We start from the raw sequence: 16097 nt of genomic DNA, 5'->3' as shown, positions 1-16097 counted from the left end.
AGCAGAGAACACAGTGAGCCTTTCAGCTTCCGAAGAATTTGCAAGGCAAGCTCTCTACATCAGGCCAGACAGCAAAGGGACGAAGGCCCTGGCTTAACAAGGCTCAATGGCAAATAAGTACCAGCACAACAGGCAAGAAAAATAGATCTAGAAAACTCCACAGTAAGATGAGGGCCAGGCCTTGAGGGATTCACCCATTAGAAGTGTAGTAACTTAAACAGACATACTCTCCGGACTGCTACAAATGAGGTCTGAGGGGAGCCAACATGGGCAGGATTTCCGAAAGGATCTTGGAGATCTGAGCTGTCGGGACACCGGAGGAACTTGGGGCTGCCTTGAGCACCCAGAGCAAGAGGTTAGCAGCCAAAGTGCTCACGAGCCACAGGGCAATTTGCACCTGGTTATTGTTTCACATCACAGACTTCCAGAAGGCTGTTTATGATTCATGCTTTCACTGCTGCAGACAGTTCATGCCTCTTCCCTCCCAGAACCTCCGTTAGGTCCTGGTAAACGCTGTGTGGCTCCGACGATGTGCAACAAAACCTTTTTGTTTTGTTTTGTTTCAGTAATGAACTCGAAAGCGTGGACCAAACCCTTTACACATGCCGTGTGTGAGCCACACCATTCAGGTAGACTGAGAACTTACTGGATCCTACCCTAGCCGTGACCAGCGACCGTGGACAGTTCATTAGCCACGGCAGGTACCCACGTGAAGGAGACAACGGCAGGGGAGAGTCCGACGCCGGAGGGGAGAGGAAGGGTGGTGCGGCCAGACCCCAGGGCAGCTGCTGGCCCCAGGTGGGGCCACATCTCACTGCCCGCCCCGCCACCGCGCCGCTCGCTGCAGGAAGGGGACGGCGACGCTGATCGCCGCGAGCCCCCCGGGTAGAACAGCCAAGGCCAAGAAGAGCACACAGCGAAAGCTTTCTTGAGCCTCTGGCCCGGAGCCCGGGGCCCCTGAGGATACGGCCCCAACGTCGCGCGGAGGGGAGGCTTTTGGAGACGCCTGCAGCCACTTCTAAGGGTAGTGGGCCCTGGCGAAGCTAGGGTGGCAGAACATTCAAGAAGGAGCGTCCTAAGGCTGGGGGGTCTGGGGATGTCCCGGGCGCGCCCCGGGGGTCCAGGCTCCTCACCGCTTCCTCCGCGCCGCCACTGCCGCTACCGCCGCCATCTTGCGCCGGGTTTGCTCCTTGACCCCGGCCCTTCCCTCCCCCTACGCGTAGGAGCCACGTAGTGAGCGCCCGCCCCTTCCGGCCTCCGGATTGGTCCGGCCACGGCCCTATTGGCTGAGCGCGCGCCCTAAGCTGGGGGGAGGGGCAGGCGGCGGGCGGGAAGGTCCGGGTGCGGGTGCTGTCCGGCTTCGCCAGCTCTCAGCATCAGACACGAGCACTGGACTGTTGTTTTCAACTCCGCACATGTTTATTTAGAAAAAAAAAAAAAAAAAAAAGCCGGTGGGAATGGGGGAGGGAAGAAAAGTGACAGCTCCGTTCGGGCCAAGGACTAAGAAGCCTTGACGTGTTCAGTAGCGCCTCAGTCCCTTCCCTCAGCGTTCAATCTCCCCTCGCTTCTGCAACGCGGGGGAGGCTACGTCCCCTGCCGGAGGAGGGGGGATGGCGAGGGTGCTTGGAAACGGCCAGAGAAAAGGCCCAGGCGGTCGATGTTGCGGTGGAGGACGCTGTGTAAGACAGCTAGATGGGGGCCACCCTCACCCCCACCCTCCCTGGAGAAGTCCCGGATGAAGCGGCCACGCTCAGACTGGAAGATGAACTTCTGGGGCAAGGGCCCGTGCTCCCGAAGAAAGCCCCAGACGCTGAGCAGCAACAGGCGCACTTCGAAAGGTGCCAGCTGGCTAAATACCTCGTGCATGTTACCCAGCGCTGGGGGCAGGAGGCTGCCTTCAGCCATGACAGCCACCAGGGTGCAGGACGCCCCCAGGTGCCAGGGCGAGTGGGTTGTGTCCGGGTGTCGAGAGGCTTCCCAGTGACCCAGGAGGGCAGCCAGCAGCCCCCGCAGCAGCACGGAGCAGTAGCACAGGGCGGGAGGAGCAGCTGCGACCAGCTTTAACAGCTCAAAGAGCAGAGGCTGTTCCCTGAAGCGCCGGCCAATACGGAGATCCCGCTCCACAGTGGCCCGGGCATGCTCCTCAGGGGGCCAGGCCAGCTCCGCACCAGCTGCATCCGGGCACACACTCTCCACCAAGGTCACTGCCACTGCTTTGGCTGCCTCGGGGCTCAGGGTGGGAGCCCCCCAGCACCCCCCACAGTCAGTGCCCCCAGAGGCACTGCAGCAGCGCACCAGGAGGCTGAGGAGGCTCTGGGTGTTATAGATCACTTCCTGCTGATTCCGGGTCTGCACAAGCTTGGGAGGCTTCAAGCCCCGGCCGATGACTCCAGCGTGGAAAACGGACCAGATGCCTCCGGGACCTGGCACAGCTGCGGTGTGCCGCCGGTTTGTGTCCAGCAGGGAGGCAGAAGCCAAAGGAGCTGAGACTACAGAGAGGGACTCACTGTCCCCATCCATTTCCCCTCCAAACAGTTCCGTGTTGCCCCGATGTAAGGCTCCCTCCACTAGCAGCTGCAGGACAGCCTTGAGCCCTGCCGCCGAGGTCTGAGAGAGGCGAGTGAGCAGCTGGGAGGCTGTGGCCACGCCTGGGGGGCCGTGCAGCCTCAGAGAGGCAAAGAAGTGGTGCACCCCAGCCCTCACCAGTGCCAGGAGTTGGGACGGGGACAGGGCTTCCAGAGGAAAGGGACAAATTGCTAGGAGGGAGGCAGCAGCTTCCGCTACTTCCTCCTCAGGGTGTAGCAGGAGAGGAGCCAGGTCAGACAGGTGAGCCGAGGCCGACTCCCCAAACCGAGCCCCGAGGGAGGCAGGTCCCTCGCCGCCCTGCTGCTCCCAGCCCACCAGCAGGGCTAGGTTGCGCAGGAAGCGGGCTGTAAAAGGAGGTTGTAAGGTCCCCGCATGCACTCGGGCCAGGCAGCTTCGGAAGGCCAGGGGCAGAAGGCCAGAGAGACTGACCACCAGTCCTGCATATAACTGGGTGGCCAAACTCAGTTCTTCGGGGCTTCGGGCTCGGCTCAGGAGATGACCCAAAGCCTCAGGCCCACAGCTTGGCCGGGTATAGACGGACAGCAGGCCCAGGAGCTGGTGCTGCCAGAGGAAGCGTTTCCGTTCCAGTCGTAATGTCTCTCCACACAGCTCTCCGACATGGTTTCTTAATGCGTCTAGAAAGGGCACCGGGCGAGGAGGCGGGGGTGGACCCAGCACCCCTTCTCCAGGAGACCCTCCACGGTGATGGACCAGTTTCTGCAGGTGCAGTAGCAGCAGCTGGATCAGCCGGTCGCAGGCCTCACGCACGGTGTCTGGCACGGCCAAGCCTTGGGTGGTAATGACTGAGGCGGGCATGGCTGTGTCTACTAGGAACTGCAGCAGGCGGTAGGCACCTGCCCCCGAGGCCTGGCTCACCAGGTGCACAGCCAGGTTTAGCATGTTGTCCAGCTCTTCTCGGGGAAAGCCCTGCAGGTGTTGCTGTAGCTGGCTCAACACAGTGGGGGGCTTGAGGCAGTCCACGAGCTCTCCAGAGACTGTGCCCAACAAAGCGGGCGACATAACTGCCAGCTGCAAGAGGAAGGGAACTGTGGCCTGAAGAGAGGGGTCCCCGCTCCGTCCCCCAGTGGCCCCTGCCAGGCTATCATGGAACATCCGCAGGAGTTCTCGTCGGATGCTGTCTCCATGGCGGGAGGCCAGGTGCCCTAGGATGCCCACAACGGAGGCAATCTTGGGCACCCGTTTCTCCCCAGGGATGGCAGGCGATCCAGGGAAGGGGTCTGTGGAGGAAGGCTGGGAAGAGCTGCCAGCACTCCCAGCAGCTCCACCTCCAGCCCCACCATGGACACAGAAGTCCTTGAGGCCACAGGAGAGCACCCGGGAGATGATAGTGCCAGGGAAGGAGGACCCAATGTGTGCCACAACCCAGTCAAAGTGTGGGGAATGCTGGACAGAGGTGTCCAGCAGAGCATCCACACATGCATCTGGACAGCTCCCAATGAGAGCCGAGAGGCACTGCACATAGATGTCCATTAGTGTGCGTGTGGCCCTGCAGCCCATCCACAGCTGCAACAGTTCATTCAGAGAGCCAGTGGCGTGGGGCACGCGCTGGTGCTGGCCCGAGTACGTGCTGCTCAGCTGCCCCATGAGATCAATGGACCACGCGCTAATCACGGGTGCCCAGGCCTTCGGGTTGGCCCGGATAAACTCAGACAGCACCTGCTGCACTTCCTGCACCACATCCTCTAGGCCAGGTCCCCCAGCAGGGACGTGGGAGGGTGCAGGTGGGCGAAGGTGAGGTGGACCAGCCACAGGGCTCTCGTCCAGGGCAGCCAGATGGGCCCGGACACTCTCATCAAAGACACCTCTCAAGTGGTCCAGCACAGCGGCCCGAGCGGGTGGCAAGGAACGGAGCAGCAGGAGACCACAGCGCGCATGCTCCCGGGCTGAGAGCTGGTGCCCCAGAACAGGGTCCACACCAGTCAGAAAAGCCTTGATTTCCTGGGACAGTTCCTGGGCACTGTAAGAGAACAAAAGAAACAGACTTAGAATGTCACACTAAACAGGCCGACTTTCTGTGTAAAATAAGGATAATCAGACCATTCTCAGAAAAAAAAAAAAAAAAACAATTATAATAAAACACTTAAGTACCACATCTGGGGCAGCAACCAAGACATGACTTGAGATCTCCCCATCCCATATGGGAGTCCCTGAGCTCAAGCCAGCTCTGCTCCTGACCGGGCTTGCTAGTAACGCTCACTCTGGGAGCGGCCAGTGGGGACTCGAGGACTAGGTCCCTGCAACCCACGCGGCAGACCAGGTCTGAGTTCCAGTATGTAGGCTTGGGCCTGATCCAATCCCTGCCGTTACAGGCACTTGAGGAGTGAAATGGCAGATGCAAGACCTGTCACTCTTTCAAATCACCATAAATAAATGTTTACATTAGCTCAGAAGGCCACAGGAGTCAATACATTCATCATTTCAGAACCTGGTTCATTCCCATTAGCCATTCCATAAATGCCAACCCTCTTAAGTACTTCCTCAGTATTATTTCAGTTCTGACAACAACTCAATAAGGGATCATCAATCCCATTTTACAGATCAGGAAATCAAGGTCAAATAGATTCTACCCTCCAAGAGAGTGATGACCCATTCCCAGGCTTCTTCTTGGCAAGCACTGCTGTCTCCACAACATCCACTTTGAAAAGAGCGTTCCAGGTTCGCTGCACCCCCTCCTGTCCCCCGACACCACAAGCACCCTGAAATCTGCTCTCATTGGGAAGAAAACTTTCAAGTTCCTTATTACAGGCTCTTCCTCCCAACACGTTTTTCCCATATTCCGCAAGCATCCTCAGGACCCACACATCCACAACCACCAACCTCCCAGCAGCTTCAACATGCCAGGGAATGAGCGTCCCTAGGCACAGGGCAGGGTAAATAATGTTTTTCAATTCTCACAATCCTGAAACATAGGGGTTCTGGGATTCCGGAACCAGTGTTAGGGGAGGAGACAAGATGCCAGTTCCTCACACACACAAACACACAACACAACCCAAGACAAGGGGAGGGACTCCGTTAGAAGTCAAGGGCAAGACTAGAGGAAGCATTCCGAGGGTTTCTGGGCCCGGGATTGCAGGGACCCTGGGACTACAAGGTGCAGGGCTGCTGCGTTCCTTCCCAAGAGTTCGGATATCCCCGGCTCCTAGGAGAGCGAGGCCTGGGGTGACGAGGCACCGGGGTGCAGGGAGAAGCGGGCCCGGGAGCCCCGCGTTTCGGGGAGGCAGTCCCTGGGTTCTGAGAGGACCCGAGCAGGAATCGCTGAGAACCCTGAGCCGAGTTCTCGAGGTGGGAGCCGGGTTTCTGCCCAGGAGGCTGAGGATCGGCGCGGGGCCGCGCGGTGGGGGACGACCCACCAGGGGCTCTGACTACCTGAGAGGCGCGGGACCGTGGGTGGCCGGGGCCGGCCCGGGAGGCCCTGGGGCCCCGGGAGGGTCGCACAACGCGGACATCCCGGAGCCCTAGCGCGAGCCCAAGGCGGGAGCGACGGGACGCAGACGGCGCATGCGCCCTGACGGCACACTCGAAAGGAACCTGCGGCGAGGCCTCTCAGGAAAACCAATCCGGCTTTGTGCGCAACCCTCAGACGTTGGTTCCGCATAGCGTCGATGACAGCGGGAAGGCGTCCCGCCCACGACGCCACCGCCTCCCCCGCCCGCGAGTCCTCGACCTTGCAGACCCAAGTGCGTCTGAGGTAGCGTTTCATTATTTTTCCTAACGCCAAAAATGCACATGTTTCACTCAGGAGCTTTAATAAGTGAAACATTGGAAAACATTTTAACAAACAGCAATGGCAATGTGAAAAATTAAACTTCACATTTAAAAAGGCAAGGAGAAGCAGAAAAGACAAAAAAAAAATTTGGAAGATAAAGAACAGCAAAAAAAAAAAAAAAGGCAACCCAGCGCCAATTGTGCAGCTGTATATAGCATTTAGTGTACATCTGTTGACTCACTCCCCACATTTCTGATCAAAGTCAGGAACCTGGAATTTCCACCTGGATCTCCTCCCTGGATGGCAGAGGTGCAAGTACTTGGGCCATCGGCTGCTGCTTTCCCAGACACGTTAGCAGGGAGCTGCATCAGAAGCAGAGCAGTGCGACTTGAACATGCACTGATATCATATCCAGGCTCCTGGATGGTGGCTTAAGTCACTGCACCACCACCCTGGTGCCAGGATGTCACAGTTGAAGGGTGCTTCTTTAGAAGCCAGACCGCTGAGCAGTGTAACTCAGAGCTAATGACTCCACATTGTGGACCTGCTTTCTCCTTTCGCTGTGAAGAGAGCATGATAACCCCACAAACTCCTGGTGGAGTTAACTCGAGATCATGTATGGAATGGACTTAGCATAATATCCAGACATAGGAACTACTCTTTGAATGACAAAGGCAACAAGGGTCAGGTGGAAGGACGCTGGAGCCAAGCACCTTGCAAACCCCGACACTGAGATGACTATACTAGACCTTGGCTTCCCTGTCTGCCAAATGGATACAGTGATAGTACTGCCTGCCTCGTAGTATTATTGTGGATTGATGATCCAGTAATAGACAAAGAACTTAGAACTGTATGGGGTGCACAGAACATCACTGAGATTGTCTATTATTGATACCTAATGAAAAAATGCCAAGTGACACTGCAAGGCAATGTCTATTTTCTTTTTTTCATTGCAAAAGATTTTATGGCAATACCTATTTAGATACAGTGGTAGAGGAGATATAAGTTTGGGAAAATGAGTGGGGGTTGGCACTGGAGGAAAAGCAGTATTTCCTCTACTTTTATACATGGTTGAAAATTTTCCACAGTGAAAATGCAAATTGAAACAATTTTACATCCCATTGTAATTAGGATAAAATTCTAATTCCCCACTGGCACAAAATGATTTAGTCCTTGCCTGCCTCTCTAATTTCATTTCTATTTGGCCTCCCCTTTTACCAGTCCAATCAGAGACATACACTCAACTTTGGACAGTTCCTAGGACACAGTAAGCTCTTTTTTTTTTTTTTTTTAATTAATTTTCATTTGAAATGCAGAGGTAGAGAAACACAGAGAAATCTTCCATCTGCTGGCTCATTACTGACATGGCTGCATTGGCTAGGGCTGGGCCAGGCAGAAGCCAGCAGCTTCTTCTGGGTCTCCCATGCAGGTGCAAGGGCCCATGCGGTTTTCTCAGGCTGTTGGCCAGGAGCTAGATAGGAGCAGCCAGGGCATGAACCAGAGCCCAGATGGTTGCTGGCCACACTGCAGTAGGTGGCTTTACCCACTACCACAGGGAATATGAATGCAGTCGGAGGCTGAAAACTCTGAGGTCACTCATTTCCTATTGGATTTCCCACATGGGATGATAGCAGCCCCAAACCCTCTCAAAGGGTCTGGTGACATGGGAACTACAGCCAGGAGCCCTGGGTGGTACTCAAGAGATAAAAGGGTTGTAAATCTCCTTTTGGATTCAGGAGAGCTTTCTTTGGTCCTTATCTAGTTCTAGCCTTGGCTCCCAGGCCTCTCTTACACCAACCATCCGGGTTGCTTGTGAGCCCCAAAATTAGTTCGGATAGACAGATACTAATAAAGGTCAGCTAGTTGATAATCACTCAGCTTGTACCTTACTGATCAGACTTCCCATCTGGCTTTTCAGATAGTCAGAGAGACATAGATATAGACATAGAAAGGCTGGAAGAGCCAGGAAAAAGGCCAAGTAGCCTATAATTGCTCAGCCTGTACTTCATTGGTCAGGTTCACTATTTGCTTCTCCTAGACCTTACTAGGTAGGATGTAGGGTTAAATTCTTCCTCACTCACTGGGTTGTTGGGGATTTCCCTGCTCATCTGCCTAAAAATTTTCTATTCTTCAATTGTTAAAATGCAAAGTTCTGTAAAACCATGCTTAATCACTATATACTGCAAAGTTTAAATTGTGGCTTAATTTTCTTCCCCCAAAAAACTATCAGTTTATGACTGCTAATGCTAAACAACAAGTAACAGTATAGAAACTTTGATGTTAATTTTGTACTTAGCTGTTATATATATGATGGATGTAAATGTTTAAATAAATAAATAAATAAAACAAAACGAAACAAAAACTAATGCAATAAACGAGACAAAGGCAAACATAGCTGACCTGCCTGTGCAGCAGTAGTGGCAGGCCTCATATCCGGAGCCCTAACTCCTCTACCGCTACACTAATCTTCAATTTGTTGGAAAATGCAATAAGTTGGGGTACCCCTGACTAGGGAGCCAGGGCTACCGAACACGTTGGCCTCTTGTTGCGTTGGCTTAAGCAGCTTCCATGGACGCTCCTTCTCGACGTTCCTCCCACAGACATCTTCTCATGGCCCATCACCATCACACATCTTAGTCAAGAGTTCAAGCACTTTATTACAAATGGGATCGGTTGCTGGAGGCCCCTGCTGTCTGCCCACACATCCCTCCGGGAGAGGCGCGGCCAGGGCCAACAATGCAAGAGGAACTTGGGAAGAGCACGAGGTGGAAATGCTTTCTCCCAAGCCCTCCGAGTCCTTCCGGTCGCAGTGCAGATGTTGCTGAACGAGGTGAGAACTTCAGCTACCATTCTCTACGTCCTCCATGTCTACATCCTGGGGCGCTTTCTTTGTCTTCTTTGGTCGTCTGGGCTGTGGCTCACTGGTCCTGGCTGGCTTGGAGGGGGCATCCACTGAAACAAAGGGAAAAGGAAGCATGAGAGAAAGTCAGAATGCAGCTCCTTCCCCTTTGCGTCTGCGCCTGCTTCACCTTCCATAGTGGCCTTCTCCTTCTGGGCCAGCCGGATCTGCTGCAGGAGCTTCCGGCGCTTCTTCCCAGACAGTGTAATGTTGGCCCGCGTACTGGACCTAAGGAGGACAGAGAGACCCTGGGTCACCTCCACTAAGTTACATCACCCAACGGATCTGGCTATGGGAAAATCCAAATCGGTCAACTGTTTCAAAGGTCATGAGTTAAATCCCTCCAACACTTGCACTTTTGCGTCATTGAACAACATCCATCTAGGGGCTGGTGCAATGGCCTAGCTGGCTAATTCACCAGCCTGCAGCACTGCAATCTCATACGGATGCCATGGCATTTGGGCACCGATTCCAGTCCTGGACATTCCCATCCAGCTCCATGCATGGGGCCTGGGAAAGCAGTGCAGGATGGTCCAAGTCTGTAGGACCCTGCACCCACGTGGGAGACCCACAAGAGGGCTCGTAGCTGCATATCAGCTCAGCTCTGGCCCTTGCAGACATCTGGGGACTGAACCAGCAAAGGCAAGATCTGTCTCACCTCTCTGTAAATCTGCCTTTCCAATAGAAATAAATAAACCTTAAATAAATAAATCGATCTCAACACATATCTCAGGATAATGTCTTACACGAAGTATTTAATGGTAGTTCATGCAGGCTTTTGAATATAGCGAAGAAACTAATGAGTGAGTGTCGAACGCTGATTGCAGAGGCCCTTCCCCAAGGCTCAGGGGGCTCTGGAACTTGTGTGCAACAACTTCTTGTGTGTTTTGGAGAAAACTCGACCCCTAACACACACTCATCTAAATGCAAAAGTAAAGTTATGAAAATTAGCGTGACTGTACACTGTCCATCGGGGAGTGAGGCAGTGCACAGCTCTGCTGGGATTCCTGTAGGGGCCAGACTCCAGAAAGCAGTTGTAACCTACAAGTATGTGGAAAGGCGAGTTTCGGGATGAAGATCAACTCACGCTGCCTGCCTAAATGTGGGTGCCCAAGCAAAGCCCGGGGTCTTTCTGGGGAGGGTCACGGGAGGGGGGAAAGGTGGTGCTCACGCCCGCTTCTTGAGGTGGTGCCGCGTGATCAGCCCTTCGTCTATCACGGCCCCGACCACCTGACGCTTCAGTCGGCGGTCCCGGTTCAACACCCGCCGGCGCTTGAAGAGTTTCTTCTTCAATTCCTGCGGGACACAAAACGGGCCTCAGCCGGGGGCCGCGCACCGCGTCGCAGGGCCGCCATCCCCGGCCCCTTCGACTCCGTCCTTTCGGGCGAGAGAAGCGTCCCCACGGCGCTTGAGGGGAAAGCAGCAGCGACCAGCCCCCACACAATCACCGTTTTAGGTCGGTTGATCTTGCCTCCCGGAGGTCCCATGGCGGAGCTCAGAGCCCCAAGCTCCTGGCAGGCACACTTCCGCCGCCTTGAGGACTCCGCCCGCCAGGCCTCGGCGGACCAATCACAGCACGGGGGCGGGCCCAGGGACTATATAAAGGCAGCTGGGCCGGGGCGGCGTCCTTTCGGAGGGCAGTGAGGGAGTAAGTTTGCGTCACTTTGGGATGTCTGGGGTGGTTTGGGGTAAGGCTTGGGGACCCTCCTTTTCTTGGCGGGGACCGGGCACACGATCCCGCTCCCCGTTATGTACGGAGGCAGAGGAAAAGGGCCGTGGTCCCCTCGGCGTCATGTCTTCGGTGCCGGCTGCTTCCCATGCGCCGGTTCTATCCTCAAGCGCCGAGACAAGGCACGTCGAAGCTGGGCAGGGTCTGGTTCCCTCGGGCTCCTCCCGCTCCACCTGCTCACGCCTTCTCCTTTGGTTTCAGGTGTGCGGACGCCTCTTGCAGCAGAAGGAGCTGTCTTAATCCCCTCCTCCATTTCGCGTGGTAACAATAAAGGCCGTTCATACTTGCAAGCTGCGCGTCCGTGTCCTTTTTCCCCCCCTTTCCTGAGGCTGCATGCCTCCTTCACCACGTGAACCTGCACCTCGTCCTCCGGTTGGCGTGCAAGCGACCCTTTGCATTCCCGTTTTCCGGCCCAGCTCGTCGCCGACCTCCAGATGGCCTTGCTGAACCGAATGTTCCAGGCACGGACACTCGCGGCGGGCGTGCCCCGCGCCCTGGCGGGTAGGGAGGGTGGGCGCGGAGAGGGAGGGTCAGGTGGCGCTTTTTGTGTCCACGCGGTTATGCCCCCTGGAATTGTGGCTTTCAGCGGTCGCTGTTTCGTGTAATGAGAGACATCGCACACAAGTGACCCGGGTCCCCATGTGTCCGCAGGCTCCCTGGCTGGTAGCTGCCTGGCTGACCGCCGCCTCTGGGATCGACTCCATGCCCGGCCACGCCAGGGCAATGACCCTACCTTCGACTGGTTCTTTGGATATGAGGAGGTCCAGGGATTGCTTCTGCCGCTGCTCCGGGAGACCCGATCCCAGACAGCCGGTCCGGTCCGGGTCCTGGATGTGGGTTGCGGTACCTCGAGCTTGTGTGCAAGCCTTTACACAAAATCCCCACATCCTGTGGACGTACTGGGGGTGGACTTTTCTCCTGTGGCCGTGGCTCACATGAACAGGCTCCTGGAGGCTGGCCTAGGCCCTGGGCACCCGGATTCCTGTCTGCGCTTCCTGCAAGCGGACGCCCAGAACCTGGTACCTGTGGCTTCCTCCGGCTCCTTCCAGCTGGTGCTGGACAAGGGCACCTGGGACGCTGTGGCCAGGGGTGGGCTTCCTGGGAGCTACCGGCTGCTCTCGGAGTGCTTGAGGGTCCTGAGCCCCCGGGGCACTCTGGTACAATTCTCCGATGAGGACCCCGATGTACGGCTCCCCTGCCTAGAGCAAGGGGCCCGCGGCTGGAAGGTGACCGTGCAGGAGCTTGGCCCCTTTCGGGGTATCACCTACTTTGCTTACTTGGTTCAGAGTTCTCATTAAAAACAGTTGTTCTTGGGCCCAGCGGCGTGGCCTAGCATCTAAAGTCCTCACCTTGAACGCCCCGGGATCCCATATGGGTGCCAGTTCTAATCCCGGCAGCTCCACTTCCCATCCAGCTCCCTGCTTGTGGCCTGGGAAAGCAGTGGAGGACGGCCCAATGCATTGGGACCCTGCACCCGCGTGGGAGCGTGGAAGAGGTTCCTGGTTCCCGGCTTCAGATCAGCGCGCATCGGCCCGTTGCTGCTCACTTGGGGAGTGAAACATCATCGGACGGAAGATCTTCCTCTCTGTCTCTCCTCCTCTCTGTATATCTGGCTTTGTAATAAAATAAATCTTTTAACAAAAAAAAAAAAAAAACAATTGTTCTTGGTGTCTCAATTGGGCAAAGAAGAGGTTAGCTGGGATTTTGCAGCTTCGTTGACCGGGTTATGAGAGTTTCTAGCGCTGGTTTTCACATTTGGTTCCCTGGTTGGGGTGCGATATTTTTTTAAGTGGCTGATGAAATACAATACTCTTTGAACCATTTGCTGTTACCAGTCACGGGATGACTGCTGAAAAAGTACAGCAACACTTGCTCTTGAGAGCAGCCCAGCAGCGACGCGGTGAAGCAACCCCTAAAGCGCTCCGGTTAACGGCACTCACCTGCAAGGCTGTCCGGAGGGAGGAGATGGGAGTGCTCCACCATCCTGCTTCCACAGACACCTGCTGCTGTGTCCCAAGGAGGACCAGGGTTGGGGACCTCCTCGGGGACCCAGGACACGTCCTGCTCACCCTGCTCTTTTCCCCAGTTGAGGCCAGAATTAAATGTCCTCAAGGGAGATGGAGGGTCCTGCGGGTTCCAAGTCCAACCTGGAGACGGAGGAAAAGTGAAAAATATAATTCCTCATAGGTTAGGGAATTTTTTTAAAAAGATTTATTGGAAAGTCAGATTTACAAAGAAGAGGAGAGACAAGAATCTTCCATTCAGTGATCCACTCCCCAAGTGGCCAGAACTGACCCAATCCAAAGCTAGCTTCTTCAGGGGTCTCCCACATGGGTGCAGGGTCCCAAGGTTTTAGGTGGTTCTCCACTGCTTTCCAGGCCACAAGCAGGGGGCTGGTTGGGAAGTGGCCCACTGGGATATGAACTGGCATTCTGGTATGTGCAAGATGAAGACTTAAGCCACAAGGTTACCACACCAGGCCCAGTGAGGGAATTTTGAAAGATAACAATTTGTGTAAGTGTGTTTAATATGACATAACATGAATTTGTGTAAGTGTGTTTAGCATGATATGATTTTTTGGGCCTTAGACCTGCCTGGGAGACCAAAAGAAGTTCCTATCTCACTGCTTTGGACTGGGGCTATTTTGGGAGTAAATTAACAGATGGAAGATCTTTCTCTGTTTCCCTTCTCTGTATATCTGATTTTCCAATAAAATAAACCTTTTTTAAAAATATTAGGAAGGAGGCCTGGAACAATAGCCTAGGTGCTTAAGTCCTTGCCTTGCATGCACTGGGATCCCATATGGGCATCGGTTTTAATCCCAACTTATCCACTTCCCTTCCAGTTTCTCTGTCTCTCTTCTTCTCTGTTTAAAAATTCAACTTTTTGGGGCCCGGCGGCGTGGCCTAGCGGCTAAAGTCCTCGCCTTGAAAGCCCCGGGATCCCATATGGGAGAGGGTTCTAATCCTGGCAGCTCTACTTCCCATCCAGCTCCCTGCTTGTGGCCTGGGAAAGCAGTCGAGGATGACCCAAAGCTTTGGGACCCTGCACCCACATGGGAGACCCGAAAGAAGTTCCTGGTTCCTGGCTTCGGATCGGCACAGCACCGGCCATTGCGGCTCACTTGGGGAGTGAATCATCAGACAGAAGATCTTCCTCCCTGTCTCTCCTCTCTGTATATCTGACTTTGTAATAAAAATAAGTAAATCTTTTTAAAAAAATTCAACTTTTTAAAAATTAAGATGTTGAGGGCCCAGTGCTATGGCCTAGCGGCTAAAGTCCTCGCCTTGAACATCCCATAAGGGCGCCGGTTCTAATCCCGGAAGCCCCATTTCCCATCCAGCATCTTGTCTGTGGCCTGGGAAAGCAGTCAAGGATGGCCCAAAGCCTTGGGACCCTGCACCCACGTGGGAGACCCAGAAGAGATTACTGGCTCCTGGCTTTGGATCGGAGCAGTACCAGCCATTATGGCCACTTGGGAAGTGAACCATCAGACAGAGCATCTTTCTGTCCCCTCCATTCTGTATATCTGACTTTGCAATAAAAATAAATCTTTAGGGCCCGGCGGCATGGCCTAGCAGCTAAAGTCCTCGCCTTGAATGCGCCCCGGGATCCCTATGGGTGCCGGTTCTAATCCCGGCAGCTCCACTTCCCATCCAGCTCCCTGCTTGTGGCCTGGGAAAGCAGTCGAGGACGGCCCAATGCATTGGGACACTGCACCTGTGTGGGAGACCCGGAGGAGGTTCCTGGTTCCCGGCTTCAGATCGGCACAGCACCGGCCCGTTGCGGCTCACTTGGGGAGTGAATCATCGAACGGAAGATCTTCCTCTCTGTCTCTCCTCCTCTCTGTGTATATCTGGCTGTAATAAACTGAATAAATCTTTAAAAAAAAATAAATCTTTAAAAAAATAAATAAGATGTTGGAAGGAAACTGAAGTATTTAATAATAGGAAGGGTATTCTCTCACCCTGGAGCTCCTAGCCTGGGTCTCTGGGTCTCGCCTGTGGCCAGCTTCCTGCCAGACCAAACAGACACAGCAGTTATGATGGTGATGATGGTTTGAATACTCAGGTCCCTGGCACGGCTGAGCCAGGGTGAGTTCCTGGCTCCTACACTGAGCCTGGATCCCGTACAGTCCCAGCCAATAAATGGCAGCACTCTCCTTGTGCCTCCAAAATTGATCCAAAGGAGACCAGCATGGTGGCACAACAAGTTAACCCCCTGGCATGTGGCTCCTGCATCCCATATGGGCACCAGTTCGCTTCATGTCCCAGTTGCTATACTTCAAAGCCCAACACATACTTGGGAGGAAAAAAATAAAAGACAGTTAAGATTAAGAGCTTCGGGCCTAGTGCAATAGCCTAGTGGTTAAAACCCTCTCCTTGCATGGGCCTAGTCCCAGCTGCTCTACTTCCCACCCAGCTCCCTGCTTGTGGCCTGGGAAAGCAGAAGAGGACGGCCCAAAGCCCTTAGACCCTGCACCCGTGTGGGAGACACAGGAGAAGCTCCTGGATTCAGATCAGATCATCTGTGTCCATTGCGGCCACATGGGGAGTGAAACAGTAGAGGGAAGATCTTTCTGTCTCTCCTCTCTATAAATCTCACTTTCCACTAAAAACATCTCTTAAAAAAAACTGTTTTTTTCCCCACCACCTCCTTCACAAAGAAGTCACTCGTTGCCTAGCACATAGTAAATATTTTAAAAACAATAAAGAAAACAGGTAATTTCTGTAAAAGTACGAAGAACTGGATTAAGAGTCTAGAGGAGAAAATAATAAAAAACTATTTATGGGTTGTTAGACCTGGGATCATTTTTTTTTTTTTCTCAATAACCCTGGAGCAACGAAACTAACAACTCAGGGCTATTTAAGCCACTCAAGTAACATCCTCAGAACGCAAAGGACTCCCTCCTGTCCTCCGCTGCTGGACTGTGTCCACCCACCTGGCATCACAATTGCTTCCCGTGTTCCAGCTTCACCACCTGTCCTGATTTCTCTCCCATGACCTACTGTATGCCTGTACTGCTCAATAGGGGTCACACCCCCTATTCTGCCCTACCCACAACACCCAGCACCTCTCTCACCTGGTTCCTCACTCTGGTCTCGGAAGAAGACTTCAGCTTCCTCTTCCTCCCCATCAGGGAGCAGCAGCAGCTC

General features: G+C 54.3%; 4 protein-coding genes and 1 non-coding gene across 7 annotated transcripts in view; 2 read left to right on the top strand and 3 right to left on the bottom strand.

The window, feature by feature from the left end:
* GANAB (glucosidase II alpha subunit) overlaps positions 1-16097 on the bottom strand; it is a 93869-nt gene that overhangs the window by 17661 nt on the left and 60111 nt on the right. For 2 of the 3 annotated variants that reach the window (XM_058662894.1, XM_058662895.1), the window contains exon 1: positions 1134-1234. The exons of the other annotated variant lie outside the window; for it this stretch is intronic. In XM_058662894.1, coding sequence (XP_058518877.1) covers positions 1134-1171 — 38 coding nt within the window. In that variant the 5' untranslated portion in view covers positions 1172-1234. Of the gene's footprint in view, positions 1-1133; positions 1235-16097 lie in introns of those variants that run through there. 3 annotated transcript variants of the gene reach the window in all.
* On the bottom strand, positions 1401-6135 carry INTS5 (integrator complex subunit 5). The gene is made up of 2 exons (XM_004596765.4): positions 5974-6135; positions 1401-4564 (listed from the first exon to the last, which is right to left on the bottom strand). The coding sequence occupies exons 1-2, from the start codon at positions 6051-6053 to the stop codon at positions 1585-1587; spliced, it is 3060 nt and encodes a 1019-aa protein (XP_004596822.2). The 5' UTR covers positions 6054-6135; the 3' UTR covers positions 1401-1584.
* Positions 8951-10791, bottom strand: C4H11orf98 (chromosome 4 C11orf98 homolog). Its single transcript, XM_012930249.2, has 4 exons — positions 10661-10791; positions 10384-10508; positions 9343-9440; positions 8951-9265 (listed from the first exon to the last, which is right to left on the bottom strand). Exons 1-4 carry the CDS (start codon positions 10697-10699, stop codon positions 9153-9155), a joined length of 375 nt encoding a protein of 124 aa, XP_012785703.2. The 5' UTR covers positions 10700-10791; the 3' UTR covers positions 8951-9152.
* CSKMT (citrate synthase lysine methyltransferase) lies at positions 10854-12239 on the top strand. The gene is made up of 2 exons (XM_058662908.1): positions 10854-11442; positions 11593-12239. The coding sequence occupies exons 1-2, from the start codon at positions 11376-11378 to the stop codon at positions 12237-12239; spliced, it is 714 nt and encodes a 237-aa protein (XP_058518891.1). The 5' UTR covers positions 10854-11375.
* On the top strand, positions 10916-11064 carry LOC118759603 (small nucleolar RNA SNORA57). Its single transcript, XR_004996293.2, has one exon. It is a non-coding gene; the product is annotated as a small nucleolar RNA SNORA57 (small nucleolar RNA).

The sequence above is a fragment of the Ochotona princeps genome, chromosome 4, assembly GCF_030435755.1.
Source record: "Ochotona princeps isolate mOchPri1 chromosome 4, mOchPri1.hap1, whole genome shotgun sequence".
Classification (NCBI taxonomy): domain Eukaryota; kingdom Metazoa; phylum Chordata; class Mammalia; order Lagomorpha; family Ochotonidae; genus Ochotona; species Ochotona princeps.
Note: the sequence above shows the minus strand (reverse complement) of the source record. Positions and strands in the feature narration are given on the sequence as shown.